The 17,270-nt window shown below is 38.3% G+C and overlaps 1 protein-coding gene across 1 annotated transcript in view; it reads right to left on the reverse strand.

Annotated features, from left to right (window-relative positions):
- SLC2A13 (solute carrier family 2 member 13) overlaps positions 1-17,270 on the reverse strand; it is a gene marked incomplete at its 5' end in the record, with an annotated part of 358,416 nt that overhangs the window by 288,702 nt on the left and 52,444 nt on the right. Inside the window, 1 exon segment of the mRNA XM_014584051.2 lies at positions 14,025-14,184. Coding sequence (XP_014439537.1) covers positions 14,025-14,184 — 160 coding nt within the window.

Genomic DNA, 17,270 nt, shown 5'->3' on the forward strand with positions numbered 1-17,270 from the left:
GCCTACAAAAAATTCACAGCACTGTTGCTGAAAATAGTGCCCACATATTGTACATATCTTTCCCCCCCAAACTCTGAGAATCTTCTACACAAAACTCTGCACTAGAAGTTATGGAGACACACTAGGTACGGAGATCAAAAGACACTCCTTACTTCAAGAAGCCTATTCTCTAGCAATCAAAACAATTTGACACAAACGCTTCATAGAGGGATGTTGGGCACAGTGTAAGAGCAAGGAGGGAAGAATTACTTTTACAGAGCCTACAGTTTTCATGGCAGAAGCAGCATTTAAATTCTTCATTAGCCAATTCAGAAAAGAAATATATTATAGGGAATTAACATAATTATTAGTAACAAGTTATTATTTTAGGCAAAATTTAAATGCAACAAAATGCAGCAGTCCAAGTTTACTCATTTTATGACTTTTGAGAACACATAAACACCCACCCATAACCACCATCTTAATCAAGAACAGAACGTCCACCATTTCAGAAAGATTGTATATACCCCCTCCCTATACAATCCCCACAGTCTAGACAATCACTGCATATTTTGCACATGGATGAACTTTATATAGATATCACGGAAATGCACTCCTTTGTCTGTCTACTTCAATCACCATGTTTCTAAAACCCATTCAGGTGTTCATTCCTTCTATTTTGCTGATTTACCTGTCCTTATGTGTCCTTACTTCAGCTGTTTATAGCAAGTTTTGAAATTGGTGAATTCTCCAAATTTTTACTTCAAGATAATTTTGCAATTCTAGGTCCTCTGCTTTTCCATTAAAAAATTTAGACTCAACTCACATATTAGAATGAACATAAGTAGTGATACTGGATATCTGTGTCTTGCAACTGGTTTTAAGAAAAGCATTTTAACCACTGAGTATCAAACTGGCAGCCGATTGCTATGTGTGGACGTCTGATAACTGCCTGAGGAAGTGACCTCTTATCGGTGTCTGAAAGGTCTTCTCAAACACGAATGTTATTCTGTCGAGTATTTTCTCTGCATGCATTAAAATGATCACATTAGTTTTCTTACTTTAATCAAATCAGTATGGTGGCTTGCATGGGTTAATTTCCATGTTAAAGTAACCAGACTTTCCCAGGAAAACTCACTTGCTTATGACATATTCTATATTCTGCTGCGTTCAATCTTACTATTAGTTTGTTAAGCACACTGTGCTCTGTGTTCATGAAATCACTCAAGAATTTTCTTCTTTTGAAGCATCTTAGGTCATCATATTAGAGTTACAGTGGCTTTAAAAACTCAGCTGGGTTGAGTTTTTAAAGCCACTGTGTTCCTTTCATCACCATTTTCTTAAACCTTCTAAGGCTGGAATTATTTCTTCCTTAAATGTTCTATATAACAGACCAATGAAACTATCTGGGCCTGGAGTTTGCTCTGTAGGTAGGCTATTAATAATGACTATTTATTTAATAAATACTGTAACATTTTGATTTTCCATTAATCTTGTGCCCTTTTTTGGCTAAGTGATTGTCAGGCAACTTGCTCATTCCATCTCTGTTGTTGAATTTATTTGCATAAAGTTGTTCATTGTATTCTCTCATTAGTTTTATAATATACATAGGAATAATACTTTTATTTCTGATATTGATGATTATGCTTTATCTTTTTTTCTTACTACTCAGGAATTTATCAATTATATAACTGTTTTCAAAGAACCAACTTTGTTTACTATCTACATTGATTTCTATTATTTAATTCTTCTTTTTCTTTGAGTTTAATTTGCTCATGTTTTTCAGCTTCTTACCATGAAATGTAGATCACTGATTTTAAATCTTTCTTCTTCGCTAACAAAATCCCTCTAAAGCTACATATTTTTGTTTAAGCACTATTGTAGCTAATATTTCACAACTCTGAAATGCTGTGTTTCTTTAAGTTCAAATTTATTTGCTAATTTTCTTTCTGATTTTTCCTTAGACCCATGGGTTGTTCCAAGTAAGCTATTTTAATATTTTTTAAGAGAGATTTTTTTTTTTCTATAGGGCATATACTTAATCAGAGAAACATAAAGCAAGAAATCTCACTCACACACACACAGCCAGGGGGATGATCACATCACAATCCCTTCTCCTCCAGTTTCCTCTTGGAATTTCAGGCACACACACACGTGCCCAGCATGAATTTATATAAGCCACTGGGTCTAGGACTCGAACTGTGGTTGACTATGTGGGAGTCCAGCAACATAACTAGTACTCCATCTGCTAGTCCCTGCTATTTTAATTTTCAAATATTTGGAGTTTTCTGACTGTCTTATGGTTACTGATTTCTAATTCTGCAGTAGTCAGAAGCCATATTCTTTAAGATTCCTTGTTTTTACTTGATTTTAAAAATTATGAGTACTTTATCCCCAGGATATCGTCATATTTGGGAGACTGCCTGATGAACACATGTACTGTAGGTGTCAAGGTAGCAGTTTACAGATATCAATTATCACAAGGCACTTAATAGTGTTGTTCAGTTTTTCCATAACCTTTTTTTGTCTATTTGGTCTATCCTTAGCTAAGAAAGTAAAGATTCTCCATTAGTTCTGCTAATTTTTAGTGTGATAAAATATTGATAAAATTTACCATTTTAACTATTTTTAATTGTCCAGCTCTATAGTACTAAGTATATACACCGTTGAGTACCATCTGCTAATTTTTGCTTTATACATTTTGAAACTGTGGTAAACTATACATTTTTGAAACACTATTAGTTGGTAAACTACACTTTTTTTTTTTTCTGGAGAGGTTTTTTTTTCACTATAGGGCGTGTGCACTTGCCAGAAAGACAGACAGAAAGCGAGAAATCACCCCCCAGGGGGGATGGTCACGCCGCAATCCCTGCTCCTCCAGTCTCCTCTCAGGATCTTGGGCACGCACACACACGCGCCCAGCGTGAGTTTTAAGCCACCGGATCCAGGACACGAACCGCAGTCAACTACGTGGGAGTCCAACAACATAGCCATTACGCTAACTGCTGGTTCCCAAAAAACTACACATTTTTGAATCACTATTATTTCTGATGAACTGACTCTTTTATTGTTATGAAATGTCCTTCTTTAGCTCTGATAATTCTTCTCATATCAATTCCTTTTTTTAGGGGGGGGAGAGGTTTTTACGATAGGAAGTGTGCGCTTGCCAGAAAGACAGACAGAAAGCGAGAAATCACCCCCTGGGGGGATGGCCATGCCACAATTCCTTCTCCTACATTCTCCTTACAGGATTTTGAGCGCACACACACACACACACACACACACGTGCCCAATGTGAGTTTAAGCCACCAGGTCCGGGACTTGAACTGCAGTAGACTACATGGGAGTCCAGCAATGTAGACGTTACACCATCTGCTGGTCCCCTGAAGTCTATTTTTTTATGATTATCAATAGCCACAGTAGCTTGCTTTCTTATTTAATTTTTACCAGAAAGTATGGGGACTTGCCAATAAGACAGAGGAGAGAGAGAAAGCAAAAAAGTACCCCCAGTGGGAACAGTAATGCTGTATTCCTTTTTCCTCTAATTCTTCTTTCAGGATTTTGGGTATGCACACACACTCACCTGGCTGTTTTGCAAGCAAGGAGGTCCAGAACTCAACCTGTGCAGTTGGCCATGTGGGATCCAGCTGCCTTAACCGGCACATAGGCTGACCTTCACACCAGCTTTCTTATATTCATCTTTGCACATATATCACATCTTTTTACTTTCAACCTATCTATGGCATTATTGTGTCTCTTTCTGACAATGTAGATCTATGTCATATTTCTAGTACACAATGGTATTTCTTTATATAATTTTAAAAATAATTTATACTTATATAATTGTTATAATATCCAGGTATTAAGTATACTGTTTTCCTATTTGCCTTCTATTTTTCTCAACTGTTACTTATTCCTATGTTCTTACTTTCTCTCTTGTATTCAGTCTATCCAAACATTTTTAAGTCTCTCATTTTAATTCTCATAACAGTTTTAGCTTTTCTTTTCATAACGGACTTTAGTAGCTATTCCAGGGATAAAAACATACTTTTTTTCTGAGAGATTTTTGCTATAGAGTATGTGCACTCACCAGAGAGACAAAAAGCAATAAATCACTCCCCCCCACCACCACCACCACCCAGGGGGAATAGCCATGCAGCAATCCCTTCTCTTCTCAGGATTTTGGGCACACATGCGCACTAGAGTGAGTTTCAAGCTGTCAGGTCCAGGACTCAAACCATGGTGGACTATGTGGGAGTCCAGCAACGTAACCATTATGTCATCTGCTGGTTCCCCCAAAAATACATCTTTCACTTATCACTCAAAAAGAGAGATTACCACACCCCTCCCCAAATGTATAATTCCATTTACTGCCCACGATTTTTTGCTATTGTCATAAAATTGAGAGGAAAATACAGAGTTATCCTATATACCTTCTGACCACCAAAGGCAGAGCTTCCCCCATTATCAACGTCCACACCAAAGTGTTACATCTGTGAAAGCTGAGGAGCTTACTACACATCATTACCGCCCACAGTCCAGAGTTTACACTAGGGTTCACCATTTGTGCTGTGTATTCTGTGGGTTTGGAAGACGTACAATGATATGTATGTATATTTACCACTGTAGTGTCATACACAGTCTTTTCACTCCCCTAAAAATCCTCTGTGGTCTGGTCTTTAACAGTTCATAATGGTTTCTAATAGTCTTCAGAGGAGTCAGGTGTTTATATAAATTGTTCTGTCATTACCAAATCATATTTATTTTTCCCCTGGAAATATCAGTAAGGATGAGTGCAATTTTTATTGGTGGTCCTAGATGCAGGATAGAGAGACTGTAGCTAAGACTTCCTGAAGATAACAGCAAATACTACCTAGTAGCATTTAAGAATTTGGAAGCATGTTCACAGCCATTAACTTATTTGATCCTCACAATAACATTACAAAGTTGCTGGAACATCAGCTATGTGAGGAAAGCAGAGCTCAGATAAATTAATTCATACATGGTGAAAGGAACTCCTGAATCTATTCTTCCCACTATACTTTCTTTATAATGAATAGTCCTGTGTCCTCGTTCAATCAATAGCACCATTATGAGTATCTTCAACATTAAGATATTCACTTGTTATCAGGTTGTTAACATCCAATTAATATACACCATTAAGGGACCAGCAGTTAGTGTAATGGCTTTGTCACTGGACTCCCATGTGGTCAACCACGGTTCGAGTCCCGGACTCGGTGGCTTAAAATCATGCTTGGGCACATGTGCATGCGTGCTCAAGATCCTGAGAGAAGAATGGAGGAGAAGGGATTGCGGTGTGGCCATACCCCCTGGGGGATGATTTCTCGCTTTCTGTCTCTCTGTCTCTGTCTTTTTGGTGAGTGCACGCACCCTATAGCAAAACCCCCTCCAAAAAAAAAAAAAAGTAAACAAATACATTATTAAAACCCACCATTCTTAAAATGGCTACTGCATAGATTTTTAATACAGAAGCTGTCTCATATTGTATATTTCACAAAGAGCCAAGTACCATGATCTATTAGCACTAAATTATAAGAATACTTTCTCTGGGGGCTAGCCAGTGATGTGCTGGTTGGGGTGCTGGACTCCCATTTGGGTGACTGTGGTTTAGGTCCTGGACCTGGTGGTTTGCTTTCTCACTGTTTCTCTCACTCTTTCTCTCACTCTTTCTCTCTCTGGTCAAATTTTTAGTTTGAAATTAAATTTTTTAAAAAATTAAAGAATACTTTCCCCACCTTATATTAGAAACAGTCTGGAAATAGAAACTCCTTTTGAATATCATAGTGGGAAGTAACTTATTGGCAGGACTTTTTAAATTGTAAAACATTACGAGAGGGAGGCTCATCAATTTTCAGCTAAAAATACTTTTTTATAAGAATATTTTCTGAGAATTAAAAAAAAAAAATGTGATGTACTGAAGTTCTATCCATCCCCATTGAAGGCTACTCTTCCCACTTTACCCCCAAACTCCCAGATGGGCATCACAGCCCTCTAGCCAGCCAGTGTAACTTCTTTTTTTATATATAATTATTTTATTTATTCATTAATTTATTTTTTAGTTTGAGCAGAGAGAGACAGAGGGTGATAATGAGAGAGAGAGAGAGGAAGTGAGAAAGCAAGCCACCAGATTCAGGACTTGAACCCTGGTCGGCCATGTGGGAGTGTCCAGCACCTTAACCACCACGCCACCTGCTGGTCCCCCCCAGCCAGTGTAACTTCTTACTGCAGTCCAACCATGAAAGGCTCTCTCAGATTATAGGACCTTTATTATTATATTTCACTCTGTTTCTGAAACTCTTCTATTCACAAAGACAGCTCAAATATATTTCTGTTGTGAAGCTAAATTACTCACTCCTCATGGGAGTTCTCATTACACTATATCCATCATTTAATTACAATAGTGACGACATGTCTCCTTCATAGACTGTGAGATGCTTGGAGACAGTAACATTTCTTATCTATCTTTCGACCACAACAGTGGTATGCAGCAGATGCGAAAAAACATTTTTTTAATAAATGACTGAACTATTTCTATACTAACTCTCAGATGATTCCAAAAGTGTAACCTCACGCTCATCTTCTGGAGGCAGATCCTTAAATAGGTACCAGAATCTACCCGAGTGCCAACAGTCCCAACAAATTCGGGGCTTCGTTTTCCTATGAATCCCTTACACACATTATATCAAGAAACAACAGCTTACCTTTGCCTAGAGATAAAAGTTCACAACCTTTTGACTAGAATTCACAGACCTGAAGAACCTGGCTCTAATCTATGGTGTAGCCTCAAGCCACCTGACCCTACCTTGCCTGGCTAACATTCTGATCTCATTTCCACCTCTGTCCAGGTGAATCCCACAAAATATCAAAGCTCAGAACAATGGGCCACCCCATAGCCTAATGGTTAAAGGAGTGGGGGACATATCCTACATGGCCAACAGGGGGTCAAATCCCAGTCATACTATCAGGAAAAACATGCCAAATATATGTGCATGCATACTCAGAATTCCAACATGATGGAGAAATGGAGAATGGGTAATTTAGCCTCTGTATCAGTCTCTAAATCTCTCTCTAGAAAGGGCATGCACCCTGTGAGAGTTACTTAGTTTTCTGTTTTTCTTTCCTTTTTTTTTGGAGAGGTTTTTGCAATAGGGCATGTGCGCTCGCCAGACAGACAGAAAGAGAGAGACAAAAAGTGAGAAATCCCCCCCCCGGGGGGGGGATGGCCATGACACAATCCCTTCTCCTCCATTCTCCTCTCGGGATGTTGGGCATGCACGCACACGTGCCTGGCGTGAGTTTTAAGCCACTGGGTCCGGGACCCGAACCACGGTCGAATACGTGGGAGTCCAGAGACATAGCCATTACGCTAACTGCTGGTCCCTCTTTTCTTTTTTTTTTTTAAGCTCAGTACAAGCCTCACATTGTACATGAGTCACCTTCAGGATACTGGAGAAGAATCTCTCACATACATATGGTTATGACTAATATTTTGTACTTTTTATTGAACACCAATATCATATCAAGTATAAATGATAAAATATGGAAAGATTTAGCACAATCGAACAGTTAAAAATGGTTGCATGTTGATTAGTGAGGGGAGTAACATAACCTTAGCTTCACGAAATTAAGTTTGAAAATAAAAGTAGTAAAAACAAGAATAGAAGAATTTATCTCTTCTGTAAACACACCCATCTTTATTAATATAAATCACAAGATGCATAATGTGCCTGTAAATAGAGAAACACACATCACACATCTGACAACCAGCACTATCTAGTGAAGAAGGACAAAGTATCCTAGTGCCCAGGGATGTGTTTTCTTTTAACGGATAAAAATTTTCATGGGCTCAGAAACCAGTATTCTTCCTCTTGCTCTTCATGCTCAGTAGGAAACATTTATGATTAATAATTAAGCTTTTCAGCTATCTATGCAGTATCTATATCCAATGAATTAGTATTTTAGTTTCTAATCAGCAATTTATTATTGTGGTATAGACTCTTCCCTAGAACTCAGTGAATTTCAATTCAGTTCAACGAACATTTATTAAGTATATACTATGTTCTAGGCTCTTTCCCAGATCTAAAAATGAGTACAAGGTCGGTGACATTCAGGAGCCCCAGAGAGAATTAGAGGAGACAAACAAGCAACTAGTTCAAAATAACACACTGAGCATAAAAGCAAAGCCACATGTACAATGCACCATGAAAGAATAAAGGGACAAAGGCCATGTCAGGTGGCTCATGGGCAGAGACTGCAGGCTGCATAGGTGTGGGGTCCGGATATCTGGACAAGGCCAGGAGACTGCAGGCCAGGTGAGCAGAGGGACAAAAGCCCTAACGTGACACAGCAAGCATGGCTGAGGGCGTGTAAGAGAAGCGGGCCAGAGGCAACATGAGTTACAAAAATCTAGAGAAGGGCATCAGTTGTATACTAGAGGCCACGGTAAAAACCCTGATTTTCTCCATCATAAGAGAAGAGAGAGTCTTGATGCATTTGAGCACAGACAGGCCCAGGTAAGTGTTTTAGACAGATCATTGTGGTAGCTGTTAAGTTTGCTCATTGTTTATTTACTGAAGACCTGCTATGTGCTGGGATTTAACTTAGTAATTAAAAAAAGAACTTTTTTCTACTTAAAATGTAGTGAGTAAATCTCACTATATTCAATAAGATTAAAATATAGTTGCCAAAAAAAACCCAGCAGTGATAGAACTTTATCATTAACTAGCAAAATATCTATAAGCATTATTGTAAAATAAAAATCAAATCTTTTCTGACAATTTCATTTACCATTTGTCTTAATCTATCTGTTATAAAAATTAGCTGTAATTGTGGCTTTCAGATTATAAACTCTTGGAAGCGGACCCATGAGGAAAAAAGTCGCTAGATTTTGATTAAGGCCTGACTCTAATCTCTGCCAGGTAAATAACTATATTAACTTCTCTGAACATCAAGGGCTTTTTTGTTTGTTTTAGGTTTTTGCCATAGGGCGATGTGCTTGCCAGAGAGAGGCGGGAAGGGGTAAAGTGAGAAATCACTTCCCAGGGAGGATGCCACACCACAATCACCTGTCCACACTCCACTTGGGATTTTAGGCATGCATACACATGTGCCATGCTTAAATTTTCTTTTTCTTTTTCTTTTTTTAAAGAGGTTTTTGCCTTAGGGCACATGCACTCACCAGAGAGACAGTGAAAGAAAGGGTAAGTGAGAAATCACACCTAAGGAGGGAAGGCTACATCACAATCTCTTCTCCTCCATTCTCCTCCTGAGATCCAGGGCATGCATGCACATGTACCAGCATGAGTTTCAAGCCACCGGGTCCAGGACTTAAATTGTGGTTGTCCATGTGAGAGTCCAGCGATGTAACTACTATGCCACCTGCTGGCCCCAACCATGCCTGATTTGCAAGTTGCCAGGTCTGGGACTCAAACCACAGTAAGTCATGTGGGAGTTCAGTACCTTGACCATCATACCACCTGTTGGCCCTGGATTTCAGTTTTTAAATCTGCTAAATGGAAGTAATACCAGTGCCACCTTTCGAGAGCTCAATTAGAATCAAATGATTTTTACTATCACACTCTGAAATTGTTCATCACTATAATGTGAGCTAGTAAATCTGGGACACTTGGTATACAGCATCTGAAGTAGAGTTTGGAGAATGGATACGGTTGTAGAACATTGACGGGATGGGGAAGTGTGGTGTTATCGGTTGAAGATATTTTGATCAACGGGACTGGGAAGAAATGTTCACATATTGAAATGCTCACATTGTAAGCTAAACAATGCGATTGAATGTATATACAAAAAGAAATAAATTAAATTTAAAAAAAGAGCAAATAAAAGATGTAAATTAAAAAAAAAAAGCAATAAGTCAAAACAATGAAAACCTGTCTAAATATTCTAACTCTGAGAAGGGAGGGGACAACTTACTTTAAGATACACAAAATTACAAGTTGGAGAAAAAAGTTGATGTGAAATATTCAAGACTACTCTAAGATTTTTGAAACATATTGCCAAAAAGCGATGAATTACCCATTGTTATAATTATGAATAATCTATAACTGCTGACAACTTCAGAGTCTAAAATTAATGTAGCACTTTAATCTTTGTTTAAAACTATACTCCCATTAGCCCAGGAGTCAGTGGACGGTAAACACACTGCTAAAAATGCTACATAATAGAAAACAGTAACAGAAAATATCTTTTAAAAAAGGAAACATAGGGGCCAGCAGGTGGCATGGTGTTTAAGGCATTAGACTCCCACATGGCCAACTTCAGTTTGAGTCCCAGACCTAGAGGCTTGAAATTCACACCAGACGCATGTGGTGCATGCCCAAAATTCCAAGAAGAGAATGGAGAAGGGATTGCGGCATGGCCATTCCCTCTGGGGGGTGATTTATACTTTCTCTCTCACTGTCTCTGCCTCTCTCCAGTGAACGTAACAACAACAAAATGAAAAAGAAAAAGAGAAGGAGGGAGAGAGGGAAGGAAGGGGAAAGGAAGGGGGGAAGAAAGAAGTCAGGAAGAAAGAAAGGAGGAAGGAGTTTGCATGTATATGAAATTAATTAAGTATGTATTTGTACGAACAGTACATTCAGAGTAATCTGGTTGACTGAGTATTAGCCCAAGTTAGTTTTTATATTTTCTTACTCTGTTTTTACATAAACCTGGGCTCTCCAGTTTTGCAGGAGGAATAATACATGTGTACATTTTACTGTGAATGTGTGTTTCCAACTTCAGCTGGGATGCCATGCTTACCTGGAAATTTGTTTGGTGTATATAGTCTTTTTCTTCTTATATTTCCCACAACAGCTTTAAGCATTTAACTGCTCTACCACTGCAGCTCCCATCCTTGCTGATAGAGAAAACAGGCCACAGATCGTAGATTATCCTTCAACCTCTCTTACCACTTAGCCACCGTAGCCCTCATTCGTTCCTCCGAATAATGAGTAATAATGTGATTCATCATTAACTAAGCATCTGCCATGTGCAAAGCACTGGGCTAAATACATATGATAATTAATTTAGATCCTATAATAACCTTACAAGATAAGTGTTTCTGATCCTCTATGTTAGAAGAATGAAGTCCAGAGGTGTTCAGTGACATGTCCAAGGTTCATAGCTAATGAGTGAGAGAAAAAAGACTTGAGTCTAGGCCTAGCTCCATCTGCCTATCCCAATACCTGTCTTCCTACACAGTATAACACATTCACACATTTGTTTTCACTACTGTACGATCTTTATCTTTTTCCTAACTAGCTACAGTTAAGTGAAAAATGTGATTTACATATGCTCCATGCTATATATTTGAATATATTTCTGTATTAGTTAAATGTTTTTAAACAAAACTGTAAACTAGTGACTTAGAGCTTTTGAATAACAGATGGGTTGAAAAATCGGCTTCCATTGTGTTTCCAAGAAAAATTCAAAACATGCTGATACCAATTATCATCATCTTCTCTCTATTCACCTACAGAGGATAAAAGATAAAACTTCTTGCTTCTTCGATTTTCCAATAATTTCTTACTTTGTCAGAGAGTGATTCTTTCAAAGGTGGAAAGTGGTTTAGCAGTATCTATAGACAGAGCTACCTCTTTCAACTGTGTCTTCCTAGGGTGGGACGATGGCTCAGTGGTAAAATGTGACACTCTGAAAGGCAGACCCACATGGGTGGCCAGTTCTCATCTAGAGACTTCCTCAGTACTCTGGGCATGCATGTGCCCAGAATCCCAGTTGGCAGAAGCTGGGCATGTACTGTAACATCAAGAACCTGTTGGAGAAGCTATATTTCTGTCTGTCTCTCACTCATGGGATAAACAAACTTCAGTCTTCTCTTGAGCTGTTGATAGGTTCATGTACCTACTATTGGAATAGAATCCTAATCTTGTTCCTGGCTTTAAGTCTTAAGCAAATTTCTCTTAACATTTTGTGATTTTAATTTATTAAAGCCAAAACTGCTTTTCTTGACATTAAAAAATACATTAAACAATTACCTATTTAATGACTACAGTAAGCTATATAGCCTCAGAGAGGTGCAACTTCATAGTATGTTCATCGTACTCACTGAGTTTTATGCCTAAAGTCAGACATGTGTTCACAGATATCAGCTGAACTTGCTATTGAAAGTATTTAATTAAGATTTTTTTGTACATCAATCAAATGTCAAATTAAAAAAAAAAGAGGTATGGAAAGTAACTGTACATACCAGAGACAGTGTGGGAGGGGATAGGGAAATGGCAGAGGGTGAGAAGGAGGGAATCAAAGGGGGAAAAAATGCAAAATATATAAGAAACAAAGGGAAAAAAAAAATTTTTTTTTGAGAGGTTTTTGCTATAGGGCACGTGTGCTCGCCAGACAGACAGAGACAGACATAGAGACAGAAAGCGAGAAATCACCCCCAAGGGGGAATGGTCACGCCGCAATCCCTTCTCCTCCATTCTCCTCTCGGGATCTTGGGCAGGCATGCACACGCACTGGGCGTGAGTTTTAAGCCACCAGGTCCAGGACACGAACCGCGGTCGACTACGTGGGAGTCCAGCGACATAGCCATTACGCTAACTGCTGGTTCCCACACAGGGAAAATTGTTGATGATAACATATATAGTAATATTACAGATTAAGCCAATATACAGTGTATTCTGAATGAGAAATCTAATTTTGTACGCTGCGATGATGTACAGTGAATGAATGTAAAATAAATTAAAATAAAAAATTTAAGGGGCAGGGGGCAAACAACTGTGAGGGGCCAATAAGTGGCAGTTGACGTGCTAGACTCCAACATAGCTGTTGCTTGAGTCCAAGGTTCATAGCTAATGAGTGAGAGAAAAAAGACTTGAGTCTAGGCCTAGCTCCATCACTGCCCAGCAGCCTGAAAATCATGGGTAAGTGGGTGTGTCTATGTGTCTAGAATCCCAACAGGAGAAGGGATTGTGGCGTCGCCATCAGCCTTTGGGGGTGATTTCTCACTGTCCCTGTCTCTGTGTCTCCACTTCTCTATAATGAGTGTGCACGCTCTTTAATGGTCCCGCAGGCCCACACTGGCTTCAGACTTTTCTCATATGATTTGTAAGAAAACTTCACCAGTTTAAGTCTATAGTGGCTCATCCTAAGCCATATGGTTTATCACACTGCTTATAGAGAAGTCAATTCCTTACACCCACATCACTTCGGACCCTTTTTCTTCAGCTGCTAAGGATTAACTTCAAACTGTAAGCACTTGTAAGCAAGAGCTTGAATCTATCACTTTCAGTATTCTGTGCCCAGAAACTACACAGCAGTACGCTGAATATTTGTTATCAACAATGGCAAGAAAACAAGTTAGATAATGCTGAGTTATCCCTTCTACCCTTTAATAAAATTTCCCTGAAACAATTACATGAATCTGTTATTTTGAATGCTGTAAAGCAGGATACCAAAATCAAGAGCCCATAATATCTTTAAGCATTAATGTAAGATTTGTTTTTACGATACTCGGTTTAAATTCATTTTAAAGTAGTTTTAAAACCAGTTTTCTCATTTCTTTTTAATTCAAAATAAGTCAATAATCAACAAATAATTTGTATATTTTATATTTACTTGTATCTTATATAGCTAAATCTATACTTTTAAAGTCTAGGTTTCTTTCAGATTAGTGTAGGTTCTTAAATCCAAAATAATGTTAGTTATACCTGCAGTTCATAAAAGGCTTGTCAATCACGGACATAATTCTAGGACTCCATGCATATTTATTACTGCATTCATTTTTAAACAAATATTGCAGAAGAATACACACAGTGTAAAAATGTCACCTAATGCTAAAAAAAAAAAATCTGTAAATATCAGTTCTTAATGGTAAGCTCCCTGCCTATCATTAAAATAAATATCCACCTCTTGTCCACTTTCAGTTTTGTTGAATGTCACCTACTGATGAATCAGCTATGATTCTAAACACGCATTTTATACTTTACCAATGATTTCTCAATTTTTCTCCCATTCCCTCACATATGATGTATTTGAAAATCCACATGCAATAGCCATTTACGAACCTCCATCCATCCTTCTGGAGATAACTGAAGGCTCCATCAACCACACTTGCAAAGAACTGCCCTCCTGTGATGAAGAGGGTGTTGATGGTGACTAATCGGCCTCGTAAATTGGGTGGTGAGACCTCAGCGATGTACACTGGCACTGTCATAGACGCGATGCCTGCAGGGAAATGAGGAAAAGGAACCGTGAGACACCCATGCGTGCTTTCTCTCTGTACAAGTACCAACACTAGGTTCAGACATACACACGTAGACACGGGCTTGCTTTTCTTGTTTTGTTTTTTTATTTTTTATTTTTATTTTTTGGAGAGATTTTCGCTATAGGGCACATGCGCTCGCTAGACAGACAGAGACAGACATAGAGACAGAAAGTGAGAAATCACCCCCCAGGGAGGATGGTCACGCCGCAATCCCTTCTCCTCCATTCTCCTCTCAGGATCTTGGGCACGCACGCACATGTGCCTGGTGTGAGTTTTAAGCCACCGGGTCCGGGAAGTGAACCACGGTCGACTACGTGGGAGTCCAGCGACGTAGCCATTACGCTAACTGCTGGTTCCCAACATGGGTTTGCTTTTCTATAGTAAAGAAAGGTATTACATAGTTAAAGATTTTGTTTGCAACTTGTTTGGGGCTACTGCAGGTAAGTAAAGTAAGTCTGTGAGATACCAATCTCTGAGTATCATTTTTCATGTTATCACCTGAAAGCTTACAAACAAAAGACCCTCTAAAGAAAGAATGCAAGGAAGTATGCTTTGTAATTATTTTGAAGACTGAAAATAGAAAAGCGCTCTACAGACAGAATATAATTACTGAAATATTTTTAGTCTGTATGGAAATGTAATCAGACAATGGTGGGATTTAAAAAAATTATCCTGAAATACATATTAAGTATTCAAAGGCAACAAGGCTTTTAATTGGTTTACCAATAAGAAATCCATATATTAAGTCACCTTATTCAACTGGCAAGGCATATATATTTCAGAAATAGCTTACAAAGGGATTTTATAGTCTCCAAAACAGATTACATTAGCCACAAAAAATAAATAAATAAAACCCAGTTTTAAGGCTAAGGTGCTGATATATTTGCTTATATTGGATTTAAGTTTTTATCTAAAATTAATGCAGCAAAGTCTATGATAGTAATTTAACTTCCTTCATTATCAGAATCACTTCTGTGACCTTCTTTTTTTTAAATAAAGATGTCCTTACTTCACCCAACCTAGACTTACTACTGAGCTGCTGGAAAAGTCATGACATTTTTTGTGTTTCTATGCAAAAATGCATCATGACTTTTTTCGACAACCCAATATTAATAAATGGAAAACTGCGGAGGTGAGAATGAAACTGTCTTTCAAAAGTCCTTTGGAGCTGATCCTGATACTACTTACTTAAAAATACCAAAATTCAGGTCTAGCAGATGGTGTAATGGTTACGTTGCTGTACTCCCATGTTTCAACTGTGGTTTGAGTCCAGATCCGGAAGCTTGAAACTCACACCAGACACATGAGTATACGTGCCCAAGATCCCGAGAGGAGAATGGAGGAGAAGGGATTGCGGCGTGGCCATCCCCCGTCGAGGGTAATTTCTCGCTTTCTGTCTCTCTGTCCCTCTCTGTCTCTCTGGGGAGTACACACACTCTATAGCAAAACTCTCTCTAAAATAAATAAATAAATAAAAATACTGAAATTCTATGGTACAGAATTTTAAGTCAATTCAAAACTTTTTTTTAATTGCTAGGGGGCACATGCAAGAGAGAAAGAGTGAGAGAGAGCACACCCTCTCCTTCACTCCCCTATCTAGTCAGGATTTTGTGCACACACATACACACAATGTATTTTATAAGCCAGTTTTGTAACTGTGGTTGGCCTCATGGGGTTCAGCTCCCCAGGCACAAGCCTACACCAAAATGCTTCCTCAAAGAAAATCGTAGCTATCTCATTCCCCTGTAGGACTTCCTATTTCTAAATATGTCTAACCATTTAGCCTAAAACTAATGCCTAATCAATGCCCACCAACATCCTCGGGTATGTGTAGTGGGAAGAGGGTGGTAAGCAAGATTACCTAAGCAGATTTAATCTTTCATATCTGTAGACACTAAAAGTCGACCTCTAGGTTAAGCTAGACATCCATATGTTACATAGTAAACTCAGGCAGAATTCTTTTAATGAGGAGATCTTTATGATGGCAATTAATTGGTCTATATTGAAGGAAGCAGCACTAAGAAATCTGCTGCTGTGATTTCTGTACAAGGGCTGCTATCAAAGGTGCTATTTATCACATTCCATGCAATAGGAAACATTTTCTCTATAATCCCAGTAAATGTAATACTTGTGATTCTCAGTAAGTGATTTTGGCTTACTGATGGATAATGTAAGTGACATAACTATCTTTTATTTTCCTTTTTAAGTAAACCAAGAGGACCACCTCCACCCAGTGTTTTGGACTTCATAGTATTTATTTTGTCAACTAAATTCCCTCCTGAAGCTTTAAGAGTCTGCAATTTCGCCTGATATAAATCTATTTTCATGCTATTTGTGTGTGTGTTGCTCCATCTTTGAACAAGGCAAACAAACATAAATGGGTAAGATTTATTTAAGCAATACATATTAACTATTGAAAAAAATCACTGTATTATTGTATATTGGTTAGTTATTAAATCTGCACACAAATCAGGCCACTAAGTCTCAGAATTATCCCCTATGTCATTTCCGCCAATGTTATCTGCTACTATAGTGCCTGTCGACATGTGGGAATGATAAAAATAATCGTGTGATTGTATGAGTTTCATAAAATAACAGCATGTATTAGAAGGCATAGTATGAGCAATCTACTATTAAATCATCACCTAAGCACCTGAAGGTTTCCATCTGACTGCTAATCAATGACATTGCATGGACCACCCTAAAATGCCCTGCATCTAACACTGAAAGAGAAACATGTGCTGCAAATGCTGACAATTACATATTCTTTTTTTTTTTAACTATTAAAATGTCTCAGTATACTTTTAGAAATGAAACAGTAATTTATTATTTGGCTTTCTTTTTCTGCTTTGGTATGTTTGTAAACAAAAATTCATTTGTTCTTTAGCCAGAGATCGGTGTTCAGCCACCTGGCCCACAGAATAGAGCATGGGAAACCAGGGCTGTGGTTTTAGGCATCGCATGCCTGTCACAAATTCAAAGAGATTTTATTTGCTAAGAAATGCAGAGATGTCCTCAGGCCCTTATAAATCCTGACTATTTAAAA

The sequence above is a fragment of the Tupaia chinensis genome, unplaced genomic scaffold (genome assembly GCF_000334495.1).
Source record: "Tupaia chinensis unplaced genomic scaffold, TupChi_1.0 Scaffold145519_1, whole genome shotgun sequence".
In the NCBI taxonomy this organism is placed as follows: Eukaryota; Metazoa; Chordata; class Mammalia; order Scandentia; family Tupaiidae; genus Tupaia; species Tupaia belangeri.